The sequence below is a fragment of the Orycteropus afer genome, unplaced genomic scaffold (genome assembly GCF_000298275.1).
Source record: "Orycteropus afer afer isolate SDZICR_OR568_19922 unplaced genomic scaffold, OryAfe1.0 scaffold00066, whole genome shotgun sequence".
In the NCBI taxonomy this organism is placed as follows: domain Eukaryota; kingdom Metazoa; phylum Chordata; class Mammalia; order Tubulidentata; family Orycteropodidae; genus Orycteropus; species Orycteropus afer.
The window spans coordinates 1,122,963-1,136,744 of NW_006921653.1; the positions used below are offsets into that span (position 1 = coordinate 1,122,963).

Sequence of the window (13,782 nt, forward strand, 5' to 3'; positions counted from 1 at the left end):
TAGTCTATAAACTGAAATGGTATTCAATTGTTAATAGAAAATGAAAATCTAATAAATGTAGGAAATGAAAAACTACATTTTAACAAGAAAAATAAGTCATAGTCTATAATGTAACTAACTACAATAACATGTGAAGTCACCATTACTCTCTTAACACGATTGAAATTACATTGGTATGGGTTCCAACCCGTAATGTAATAATCTAAGGCTTTAATAGATGTACAGTACAATCAGTAAAATCAACACATCAGTCTTATATTAAAAAGCATCTCTCTCAAGCATAAAAACTTGCAGTAAACTTGGAAGTATGGAAAGTTCTATAACTGAACTTTCACCTCTCCCATTCCATACTATGACTACCAGTGACCTGGCCCCTACTTCAGCAATTTTTAGAACTGCTGAACAGAGCAAAAATATCCTTTACTAGCTGCAACATCCAAACCACAAAAAAGGAATTCCTTTGGATGAATCCATTCTTAAAAACTGAGTGCACATCTATTTGTTTTTAATTTTTAAAAGGCTTTCTAAGGCTATAAGCAGTTAATCTGAACAAAACAAAACAAAACAAAAAATCACATATAAAATTCACCCATGTACTTAACCCACCCAATTACTAGGTTAATTAAACATTTCCATTTTCATATTTTGGTTTATCATGCATCTGATGACAGTGCTGCTTTCTTCTTTGTTTAGAGTCACTATTTTGAATGTGACTGTGATGAAACATTTAAGCAAACGTGAAACCATTTCTGCAAAGCATTTATAGTCTTTTGACTTTTGACAGAGGCTATAAATAGAAGCAAAATAATTTCCTCATTTTTTGTTATCGTGTCTCAGAAATGGCATATCCCTTTTGAATTACATGTTATACAGTATAGTATGCATAAATATTACACTACAATGCATTAAAATAATTATATATATATATCTATTATATATATCTCCAGTATGTGTGAGTTTATCTGTATTGAGAGTTTGTGTTGTGCTGTCTATTGTTACTGTAAAGTTAAATTGGCCATTTCTGAGACAGCTTTGGTTTCCAAAAAAATAATTAAAAAAAAAAATGGTGCCCTTTGACTGATTAGTTCTAGCAAATAAGCAACAAAATGTGGCTCTGAAAACAATAACACTGAAGAAATAATACTCTAATTTGATGTACAGTCTATGGCACTTCATGAGAATCCTTAACAACATGGTACTTAAAGCCATGATGTGCTTTAAAAGATACACAGTTGTGGTTTTGCTTGGCACATTCATCTCTGTCAGATCCCTCCCTCACCATGTCTTACAATCTAGTACATTAAAAATATTACTCTTAAACAAAAATGACTGTGCATGCACTCTCTCATCTATAATGGCAATTTTAAATACAAGGTGCACCTTTGTTATTTGTAAACCTTGAAAGAAATAAACTTATTTTTAAAAAATTATATCTTGGTCTACAGACGTACCAATACATAATAGAATCATGGTTACACCATAGTCTGTCTTTTCAAGATGGCATGACTATATAGGAAATTAATTAGGTATGCATATTTTAATGCATAACTCTGTGCTAGAAAAGAAAGACAATGTTGTTCTTTTAGACAGGAATATCACCTCAGCACAAATATCATTAAATGTACAAAGTGTATAGGCAACAGTGTGCATTAGATTTCCAAGTTGTCTTGTCTTCTGGATAACATGCAATATGTGGACGTCTTGTGACTGAGGGACTTTTATGTGTGTTGCTTGACGGTATATACAATATGGCTAATGACCTTGTCCTTTACTCTAACCAAGCACACTGTCCTTTCCTCTTCAGTATGATCTGCAAGGGAAAAACAAACAATCTTCATTGAAACAAATAAAATCTAAAAGCATTTTCCAACATATATATGCTATCAAAATTGGCTTTTTTTTTATTTAAACAGTGTGATCACATATATCTTAATCTATCTTCATGTAAAAACAAACAAAAATCACACTCAAATGTGCTTATTATCATCTTTATGTGAATTAAATGTCATGAACACAGAGTTTAATGAAATTATAGATTCTCCTCTAAAATTATCCAATGTTAAACTGCAGAACCAAAGGGCATCCTATAGTAAAGACCTATTTAACACTATCACTGAAGGTGGCGTAGTGCCTAAGGCATTTGACTGCTAACCAGAAGGCTGGCAGTTCAAACTCACCAGCCACTCCTCAGAAGGAAGATTAGGCAATCTATTTCCATAGAGGTACCACCTCAGAAACCCAAGGAGGGGTTGCTATGAGTTGAATTGACTTGATGGCAGTGAGTTTGGTGTTTCTTTTGCTTTTTTTTTACTTCTTTTATAAAGTTTAGTAAATTTCAAGTATAATGATTTGGTCTTCAAAATTAAAATCCATACAACAGTAAGTATTATTAAACAGACTTCACTATATCTGGGTGCTCAATTAGCACAGTATGTGTTCAAAAAAAGGAATAGTACTTTCCATGACTGTTTTTGCATAATTCAAAGTTTATGAATTTTTTTCTTTTTAAAGCTTAAAAAGATGAAGAGCATTCCTTATGTTCTTGATTGATTAAGGTTCAGCAGGTTTTACAATGTAACTGTAGTTTAAGAAGTTCCAGTTTCAACATGAAATTTGTTCTAATCAGGGAGTCTTTACATATTAAATGTATGCTTTAGAATATAACCTTGAGGATGAAAAAAATCACCGTTTCGCTGAACTGAAAAACTAGTTACATTGCAACTCCTCATAAAAATAAGTAACCACTTTTAAATGGATAGAACACCAAGGACCTACACTTGACTAGAGGCAGATGTACTGGTTGGTTCATTATTGATGAACCTGTCATTTGGTAAGACTTTTCCAACCTGGATAATTGCTAAGAAATAGAATAAATCTCCAATAAAACATAATTTTTTAACACATCAAAAGGAGAATTCGAAAAGCACACACTACAAAGTAATGTGCTTATTCTGAAAATATAGCCATTGAGCACAAAAATGTGCCTTTTTATCAGAACTGCATTGAGAAAGCTTAAAAAATGGACAAAAAATCAGTTTCGATATAATTAATGCTTATAAGCATGTTTTTGATAGTACTTCTCAGAGTGAGTAGCATTTCTTTTTAAAGTGGCTCTCAAATTCTGCCTAGTCTGTTTTCCTGTATGGGCTCTGACTTTGTCAGGGGTCTTGTTATAGATTTTAATCACAGGGGCCTTTAAGCTGGCTCTTTGACATCATTGTCTCCTGACTTGACACACTTGCTTCTTCTTCCCTATATAACACTATCTTCTCCAATGTCCATATTCTAACTGTTGGGAAGAGTTACTTCTTCATCTCTGCTCCAAAGAAATGCTTAAACCTCTCTTATTTTAATATATTAAGCTGAAATTATTCACACACTTGTCTATCTATCTTTATGTTACTGGTTTGGTAACTAACACATTGTTGTTGTTGTTGTTATGTGCTGTCAAGTCGGCCCCGACTCATAGCGACCCCTCCTTGGGTTTCCGAGGCAGTATCACTACGGAAGTAGGATTGCCCAACCTTCCTTCCGAGGAGTGGCTGGTGGGTTTGAACCTCCAGCCTTCCGGTTAGCAGTCAAGTGCTTTAACCACTATGCTACCAGAGCTCCTAAGTAACACATAGTAGCACCAAAAAATCTTTGGTAACTATTTTAATAAACAAATAAATGAATGAGAAGAAACAATAAAGAATGTTCACCTATCTTATTTACGAGATTTAGTTTAAATATCTTGGTTCTTTCTAAACATAAAAATCTTAAGTACCTAATATGCTTGTGAGCACATCTTATAACTTGAATACATGCATACTGAGTAAAACATATCCTTTAAGGAAGAAAAACCAGCCACTTTTCTAAGTATCTAAGAAAACATTTCTGAAGGGAAAACACAAACTATCATGAGCAATGGTAACATTTTCAGAATTCAGTGATATTCTGAGTTACTACTGGAAGACTAATGTCCATTTGGATATGTAGCTATATGTATACACGTGAGTGTGTGTATATGCTTAAAAGTCACACTCTGTAATTGACTGTATGTGGGGTGAAGTGTGGGCTGAGGTGTGTGTATATATATCCTCATTTAGCAGTCAATCAATCAATCAAATAACTTATGATTTACCCTAGGGGTCAGCAAGTTACTCATGGGCCAAATTTGACCTGTTGGATGTTTTTATAAGAAAAGTTTTACGGGAATCGCAAGTCCATTCATTTACATATTGTTTCGGCCTGCTTTTTATGCTATAATGCTAAAGATGAGTAGTTGCAATAAGAACCACTGTAACAGATACCATATGGCCCACATAGTCAAAAATACCTACTACCTTGCACATTAACAAAAATTCTACAAACTCCTGATCTTCTATTTAGTTTTAAGTCACATTTTTCTTCATGTTTGTGTATATTTCTAATATGAAATAAAAACAAAATTTATTTTCTTAGTATTTCTGTATTTATGTGATATTAACATATTTGTTGTAAGGTCAAATGATAAAATTCCTTATAATCCATCCAAAGTGTGAGCTGAGCATAAATACTTTATCTAAAATTTTGGACATTTTTCTTAAGTGCTTACACAATTGTTATCTTTAATAAAAACACCACAAACGCATAACTATAAGAACTTACTGCTTAGTGATGAAAATTCTACATCTGGGTAACATACTTGTGGCTAGTCAGATGTTCGGCAGATATTATGGGTATCTATCAAATAAAAAATTATTTAATGAATGACCCATGCACAAGCAAGCCAATTACTAAGAGATGAAAACATTTTAACATTACATTTTGTATGGAAAGTGAAATTCAGCTGTGAGGTGATAGTCCTTATCTGGTCACCATAACAGTAAGTTAATGTAAACTTTAATGCCAACATAGCAACTAATTTTTTAAGATTTTTGTGTTAAGTACTATTCTATAAATGTTACCAGATTTTAGGAAATAAGAGAAGTTAAACTACCAAAAATTCATGCAGAGCAGTAATCGAAAGAAGCCCTTTTTGTTGGCCTACACACACACACACACATACACCTGTGGTTTCAGTTATTTAGTAATCCCAAAATAAGAGCAGGGCATGTCTTGCCTATTTTGCACAACCAATTGCTAACATTTTTGTTCAACTTATTGTGTCTAACTTTTTTCCTAAACAAAAAAAATACCAGGTAAGAATTACAAAAGACTAGTTCAAAAGAACTATAAAAGCATAAGTTATCAAAAAAATGTTTGTAAATTCTGACTGCACATTTTATTGTATTTTAAAGGGGCAAGAAAATTAGAGAACTTGAGAGAAAGGGCAATAAAAAAGCAAAATAGAGATGACTTATTTCAACAATTCAAGAAGCTAAGAATTTCAAATTTGTAGGCTTGATTCTCCTAAAACCCCAAATTATGGCTGCTTACCTGGAAGAAGCAGCATAATGTATGAAGGCTACCAGAGGACTAAAAACACGGGGCTCTACCACTAGTGATCATTTCCTGGTTGTGTGGACTTGAGCAGAGTACCTAACTACTCTGTGTTTAAGCATCCTCACCTATAAAATGGCACTAATCGCAATTGCAGTGAGGTTGATGGGATAAAGGTGAAATCACACACAGGAAGGCATTTTTTTGTTTGTTTGTTTCAATTTGGAAGTCCTAGACTAATTCAACATATTCCAATCCACCCTCTGGAGTGTAAATTATTATGTCCCTATTTATTCCCATTTTCCTGCTGACATCTTGACACAATTTTACAGCATTGGCAAATGGCACGAAAATGTGCTCCAAGCATAATGAAGCTTCTCATACCATTTTTCCTGCTGCTGCAGGACAGGATGTTGCACCCAACAGTGTAGAAGCATCAAGGATGGGGCTGTCGAAACATACCAAGGACCTTCAACACCAATCGATGCAGATGAAGGGCCAGCTATAAACTTCTGCATGCATGCAGGCTGCATTTTGTGGCATCAGCTATTTCCAGCATTGCTAATATACTGTAGGCATATACATATGTATGCATATGTAGATATAATATATGTGTGTATATATATATATATCCATTCCCTTTTCCTCCTTCTGGTTATAAAACAGTATGAAGACCCAAGATTATGCATGAAATGGTCACAGCACAATGCAAGAAGTAAAGTGTCCCCTACAACCCAGATGGCCAAGGGCATGTTGAAATTTGCTTTGCTATAGTTTTCCTTACACCAGCAATTCTATTGTCATACATAGTGTACACAGAGATTTCAGCATCATTGATCTACACCATAAATGGATTGCACTGAAGCCATTAAGAAATTTCTGCCATAGATTACTTACTAACATGCCACATATGCACAATCTAGCATTCTTGTAAATGAGTCTGGTGTTTTAGCATAAATCCAGGGCTATTTTGACAAGCTTCTGAAAAACTAATGGTTCTCAGCCAAGAAATGTTTAAAGTTTGTCTACAACTTTAAAATAAATGCATTTTGCACACTATTTTTAAAAGTTTCTAATGGCTACATTAAGAGCTTAAAATTCTTCACTAACAGTACAGGCTGTATGGTAGAAACAAGGTAGCGATCCCATTTATACCAATAATTACAAACTCAGACGGCTCTTAATAGGTCTTCTCTTCCCAAGGGGCAAAATGCTGAATCCCTTCTGATGTTGGTTCTAAAATTTTGTCATACCTTATTAACCCTATCGAAATTTACTTCCACAATAATCATATCTATATACTGAAGCCAACACCTTCTTGCACATACGTTTGACTTTGATTCAACCAGTATATTCTGAAACTTATTTTAAATAGAGTACTCTGGTAGCATAGTGGCTAAGACACTTGCCTGCTAACCAGACGGCTGGCGGTTCAAACCCACCAGCCACTCCTCGGAAGGAAGGTTGGGCAATCCTACTTCCGTAGTGATACTGCCTCGGAAACCCAAGGAGGGGTCGCTATGAGTCGGGGCCGACTCGACGGCACATAACAACAACAACAACATTAACTGAATCAAAGTCAATGTTGAAATTTTAGAACATTTTAAATAGTCACTTAAAAATTTCAAATAGTCATTCTTGTACATCATGAACCTTAAATTTCTGACCCAAATTCCTTTCAAGTAAGTGTTTTACATAATTGATATCCTATAAATTCTTAAGGAACCATCAACAACTATCAATTTACTGTACTTGGTTTTTCTTTTTTCTTCATATATTATTCAGGGTAATTTTAGAAATAAAAGCACTTATGATTTGTTTTTTTACTTAAAACATTAAGAACCAAAGCTTTGAGCTGCTGTACAAAAAAATATTTTGAATATGTAATGCAATTATCAAATTAATTATTATAATATTGGACAAAGAACTCTATTTACAAGAGTGGTCATCTGTGGCATATGTCATAAATTTAAATATTTTTCTCATTAAGAATTTAGGTTGAGAACTGAGAAATTTTGATACCAAGTTGTTTATTTATAAAACAGTTCTTAAAATTGCCTACATTTTGGATCAGTCAAAATATCTGGATGATTGGTTGAAACAAAGTGAGAATTGCTTGTGTAAATGTCATTTTAGTAGCTTCAGAAATGGAGCTGCGACAACTTTGGAGCACTTATAAATGGCATAAAAGCATTCTGCTGCTCATCATAGAAAGAATGTGTAGGCCAACAAGAGGTATCTTTGAAACCCCATGCTTATGAAGGCACCCGCCACAGCCCTCACGTACACACGATTCCCACTGACCTCAATGGGCAATCCACGTGCGTAAGGGCTGTTGGATTGAGCCCTATTAGAATTGGTTTTTAAGAAACAAAGCTATAAATTAGCAAACCTGGTTGGCTGTGGCTGTTGCAGCGAAGGGAACACTTGTGGCAGATGTTGTTGCTGCGGACACAGTGGCTGGCGTAGCACCGTGCACCATGGGAACTTTCGGAGGGAAAATCATATAAGCAAACATACAGAAGAGTGTAGCAATATGGAAACCATGGCAACATGGAGTAGATAATTGGGCATGGTATTTATCACAGCAATAAGCCATGTGACGGGACATCATCACCAGCGAGTGACATGCAATCACAGCGCAAAGCAGGACAACATTCCAAGGAGAGAAAGGGATAGGGGATGAAAGAGAAAAAAAAGGGGAAAAAAAGCTTGTTACCATCAAATCAAGAAAATTGACACAAACAGGCTTAATTTGCTAAGTCAAAAACAAGAATTTTATATAGTGTTCATAGTCAGACATTCAAAATCTAAGTCAAAATACATGTATTTACTTCATATATATATATACAGTTATCTGTTTGAAAGTAAATTTTCTTATTTACTATTATAAAAATATACAGTTTATTACTTTATTAGATTTTTTTTTACACACCAGAACTCATAGTCCAATCAAAATCCACCAAAGGTGACAAAAAGAAACTATTGTGTGTAAAGAAAACATTTATGTGAGTCCATGTCAATTAAATAGAAAATGGCATTTAATTGACAGGTGTTAGTAAAAGGGAAATGGACTTGCCCAATAGATATAAGTTAAACTTAGCAGTGGATTTTGAGGGGCTGTGAGGTGCACCATAGGTTTAAGATAATCAAGAAACAAAGCTGGCACCTACCAACACTTGTAGCGGGTGTCATGCACAATATTGAGCCTGCCCATCATGCATTGCAACAGGAAGGTGGATTTGAAAAGGGAAAAGAATTAAAACATCCCATCACACGTGTAATTAGAAAATTCATTTGAACAAAGAAGAAAAATTGTTATTATGGGAACAGTGGCATGTAACTGTCAGCACAATCAAATCATACAATAGCACAGTGATCAATTAGAACTAGTCTCAAGTGAAGAATAAAAGCCAGTTTAACTGTGTGCCGGTACACTTTGTTTCTCTTAATTGCTGCCTATAAATAAAAGCATTTTGTGGAAAAAATTGAAACTCTCAATTCTTTTAAAAATAATATTGTAAGTTGTTTTGTTTCTAATCCGGTTATTAACTATCTGGCTTCTTTGTTCTTTCTGACTTTAACATATGAATATATTAACTTTGTCTTTAGATTATATGCATGTTTAATAGAGATATTATTTATTATTAAAATGCTAAATAACTCTAATGCACAAAACTGACTGAACAATAGAATAAAACCCAAGCATTCACTTTAATTCCCTTGGTTTTATTTCTCTGTTTTTTGTAATTATAACTGTAAGAATGAGGAGGTGGCAGTGATCACCTGTATAGGAATTTTTGTGGGGAAGGGATACCAAGCACTAACTTATGTTATCATGCATTAAAAGATAGCAACACTTCTGCATTTCTTTAGTTTGGAATTTAAATGTACAAAAAAAAAAAATTAGAGGAGATGTAATTTCTTATACAGCTCAAATGGATTTACTTTGTATGTATCTGGGAAAGCAGACTGCTTTTCATTGCTGGTTTATACCCTCAAGACTTCTTGGAATAGGAAATGTTCTACAAAAGCTTGCAAAAAATATTGCTAATTAGACTTTAAATTAAAAACCCTGAGTGGGACATAATGAAGCTATGTAGCTCACATAGGAGGTGTTAGCAATGGTGTTCACAATTTTTTACCATAATAAGAAACAATAAATATTACATATGTAATAATCACTGCTTCCTTTGGCACATAAATATTAGAAAACCTATTTTACCAAGTTCAGAGCATTTTTTCATATACAGAACTACTGTTCTATCTATGAGATTATTTTAGACTTCCAGGTTTTAAAACATCCAATGATTTTTTTTTTTTTAAATTATTTCTATCTAAATCTTGGCCCAGGCTATTTAAATACTAGCAGCATCTGGGTTGAACATTTGTTAGAAAAGTATCTGCTAGGTGAGTCTTGTCAGAGATGGCCCTACCAAACAAAGCTGCCATTAAGAAATACGGATTACTAACTGACATCCATGTAATAGCTGCAATTAGTCTGTTATCACAATTAGACTGAGGGCACAATGATCAGTAATTAAACTAGATAATGGAGCTAAGGAAGCATCCTCTCAGGTAGGGTGATATTACATTACAGACATTATTTAGGACGCTTGGAGATCTATCTCATTTGCTACCACTACTGAGTCAAAAGCCTTGAGAAAGACAAAAACAGAAACAAACTAGTAACAACAAAGAGGTTAATTTGAGACAGTAGAACAAGCAAAATTTAATAGTGGGTGTGATTTTGTGAAATCATTATCCTTCCAATGATAGGATGGGAGGTTTGGGGAAGAGAGGATGAAAAGGAGAATGAAAAGAATAACATGGTATTTAAAGGAGAGTAAAGTCAATTGAAATACTGCACAGGTTATATGTTTTAACTTCTTATTCATTATTAAAGGACCCCAGTAGTGTAGTGGTTAAAGCATTTCACTTCTAACCAAAGATTGGTGGTTTGCACACACCAGCTGCTCTTTGGAAGAAAAATGAGACAGTCTGCTTCCATAGATTACAGCCTTAGAAATCCTGTGGGGAAGTTCTACTTTGTCCTATAGGGCTGCTACAAGTTACAATCTACTCAACGGCAGTGGGTTATTTACTATTATGCTTTAATTTGCCTATTGTATTTCATCCCATGCATAATTAAGCCTGCACATGCTGAAAATGAGTTAACCTTATACCATCTCTCTAAAACCCCAAAGCTTATAAGATTTGAATTTTATTTTGAGTTATCTTTCTCATTAACATTATAACCAATGCACACAGTTTTAAGAGGGGTTTGCAGCAAATAAACATAAGGCAGCAATGAAAATACTAGCCAGGGTGCAGTAACTCACAAATATGAAGACATAATGCTGTAGGACCCAGTTACCAAAAACAAAAATCACTTTTGGAATGACCTTATTTACATGTTTACTTCGTGTGTGTTGATTTACTAATAGCCATGTGCAAATAGCCTATATATATATACATATATATATATATATTTTCATTTTCAGCACAAGGCAAATTTAAGTGAATGTGTTTATCAATTTCAAATTTCCTCCAAAAAGTTATTTGCATAGTAGGTTGGTGTGCTTCTGAAGAATGCATTACTTTAACTACATAATTTTCTAATTAAATTTTATAATTGATCTTTTGTATGAAGATGCAGGAAAAACAACTATGATAGTGATTTACAAATGAGATGTATGCATAATTAAAATTACTTCAAGAAGGAAGAAGTGGAAGAAGAAAAAGAACTCTAACAGAAATATAGTGGGAGTTGGGATTTAGATATAATTCATGCCTATTTAGATTTATTGTATGGTAGGAAGTACTAAACTGATTTAAGATCTTTAACAATAATTGATTTGTATATTTTTAGGACTAAAAGCTCATGATCAATTGAATTTCTCCCAAAATTAATTTTTTAAAAATCAGCCACTTTGTATCACATAGTTCTGTTTCTTTTTAATCTAGTACATTCTATTCTATTGCATTATTGAATTTAAGAAATAAAAATAAATAAAACGTGTTGGATGTTTATTATATCCCAGGCATTACTTTAAACTGTAAAAATGCTTTAAGAGAATGTGTTATCAATGTTATGTTTAAAACTCATTTAAACATAACTCTATGAAACTATCATGACTTTCATTTTACAAAAAAAAAAAAAAAAAAAAGAAAAACCTACAAAGTTAAAGGGAGGATATAAAACCTACAAAGTTACATAGAGGACATAACTTGTGATAGAGCTGGATCTCAAATTCAATTCTTTGTACTTTTAAGACTGCTGGGGAGTCATTTATGCTGTGGTTGGCTGCCTTTGGGTCAGCTCCTGACTGATGGCAGCCCTATTGACAATGGAATTAGATTGCTGTGATCCATAGCGTTTTCACTGGCTGATTTTTCAGAAGTAGACTGCCATGCCTTTCTTCCTAGTCTGTCATAGTCTGGAAGCTCTTCCGAAACTCATTCACCATCTTAACACTCAAGCCTCTACTGACACAGGGGTTGTGGCTGCACTAGAGGGGCACTGGCTGGGAATTGAACCTGGGTCTCCTACATAGAAGATGGGAATTCTGTCACTAAACCATCACTGCACTCCCCCTGTCCCTACGCTAGGTCTCAAGTAAACCTTCTCCATCAATTTCACTCATTTTTTAAAAAAGTGACAAGATAATTGCTTGAAGTCTTTTGTTTGTTTTTCCTCTTTCTATAAAAACAACTTTTTCCCCTACTACCATCAAGGAGTATTTCCTGGCCTTTTGTCCCTTATTTCTAATAGAGTTGTGATGCAAGCCCAAGTAGAAATTACTTAAACTTACCTTTCAATCTTTTTAAATCATAAGCCTACACTGCCTGAGGGTAATATGCTAGGGTGAAAGAAGAGAGGTCTGCTTCTGAGGAGGGGAGGTTGGCCAAACTGGGGATGGAAAGAAAGAGACAGATATCCCAAGACTCTGAAGTGGGAACAGTCTGCAAGTTCCATGAGTAGTTGGGGCATGTGAGCCCTGGGGTGGTCAGTTCTAGGCAAGGATGCTTGTATCACAGAATACCTGTCTTCAAGAGAGTCTACAAGCATGGTGAGGACGGAATCCCTGTACTTGGCAACCTCACTAATGTCTGATAGTTCTATCCAACTCAGCAAGATTAGGGTTTAGATTTAATTTTGAATTAAAAAAAAAAATGAATTGGTAAAAATAATTTCTGATACATCATAATTTCAGGGATAAAATTCATACTGACCACCAATGTAGGGCTTATACTATGCATAATCTGTATGAATAATCCATTTATAGTTTTAAAGGTAGAATTAAAAAAAAATGGTATATATCTGAAATTAAAAAAATATATATATCAATGTGAATTTAACCTAATACCTGTATTTATTTTTATATATGAGAAAGAGATCCAAAATATCACACATGGGATTAGGTGATCAGTAATATTCTTCCAAATCCTTTTTCAGATCTTCACGCAAAGAGCTAACAGGGATTGTGAGACTGAGCAAAGTTGGTCCAACATGAATTCAAGTTTGACCTGAACCTGAGTAGTCGTATAGATGAAGGCAAATAACTGGACCTCTCTAGACCCTAAAATACTCATTGGTAAAGTGGGAAAATCAATGCCAATCATTTGCAGTTGTAAGAAAACATGACAAAACAAATATAAAGCCCCCAGTGCGGCACGGCACACATCAAACCAGTAAAAGCTCTTGAACAAAATGTGTGAAACAGCTTAGCCTAAGGCAATAGGGAGTTGTGGGATTTGGAAAGGGAGTGTGTGTACACTGTTTAAAGGATTTACAGTTAGTTTTTATTTAAACATTCTTAAATGAATATTTCTGGAAACCTAATTTAGCCCTTGGGCCATACGTTTGCAATCTCTAGTGTAAATATTGGCACACTATGTGACATACAATAAATGTTTGTTTATTGAATGAATGAAAAATGGATAGATATGCTTCAAAACCACCAGCTGCTCTGTGGGAGGAAGATGGGGCAATCCTGCTTTGGGGGTAGCTATGATTCAGAATTGACAGTAGTTTTGGTTTTTTGGTATAGATGCTAAGTCCAATTCCCTTCTTAAAAGGGAAGGAGTTTCATGATTTTTCTTAGCTGGCTAGTTTACCACTGAATCCCAATCTCTGTCAACAACCTCGTCTATGTCAAGAGTCATCTGGTCTAAGGATCCAGCCAACCAAGTTTTACTGTAAAGGTCCCTAACCTGAGTGAATAGGCCTACCTATCCCTGCTCCTATATTCCTGCAGGGTCCCTTGTTGTTGTTTGTTGTTATGTGCCGTCGAGTTGGACCCGACTCATAGCGACCCCTCCTTGGGTTTCCGAGGCAGTATCACTACGGAAGTAGGATTGCCCAACCTTCCTTCC

The 13,782-nt window shown here is 34.6% G+C and overlaps 1 protein-coding gene across 1 annotated transcript in view; it reads right to left on the reverse strand.

Annotated features, from left to right (window-relative positions):
• Window positions 1-4,647: 4,647 nt before the first annotated feature.
• Window positions 4,648-13,782, reverse strand: part of LOC103196417 (muscleblind-like protein 1) — a 169,566-nt gene continuing 160,431 nt past the window's right edge. The window contains exons 7-9 of the mRNA XM_007940150.2: window positions 8,577-8,612; window positions 7,796-7,890; window positions 4,648-4,704 (exon numbers count right to left, since the gene is read on the reverse strand). Of these exons, the coding sequence (XP_007938341.1) occupies window positions 4,648-4,704; window positions 7,796-7,890; window positions 8,577-8,612 (188 nt within the window). The remainder of the gene's footprint in view (window positions 4,705-7,795; window positions 7,891-8,576; window positions 8,613-13,782) is intronic.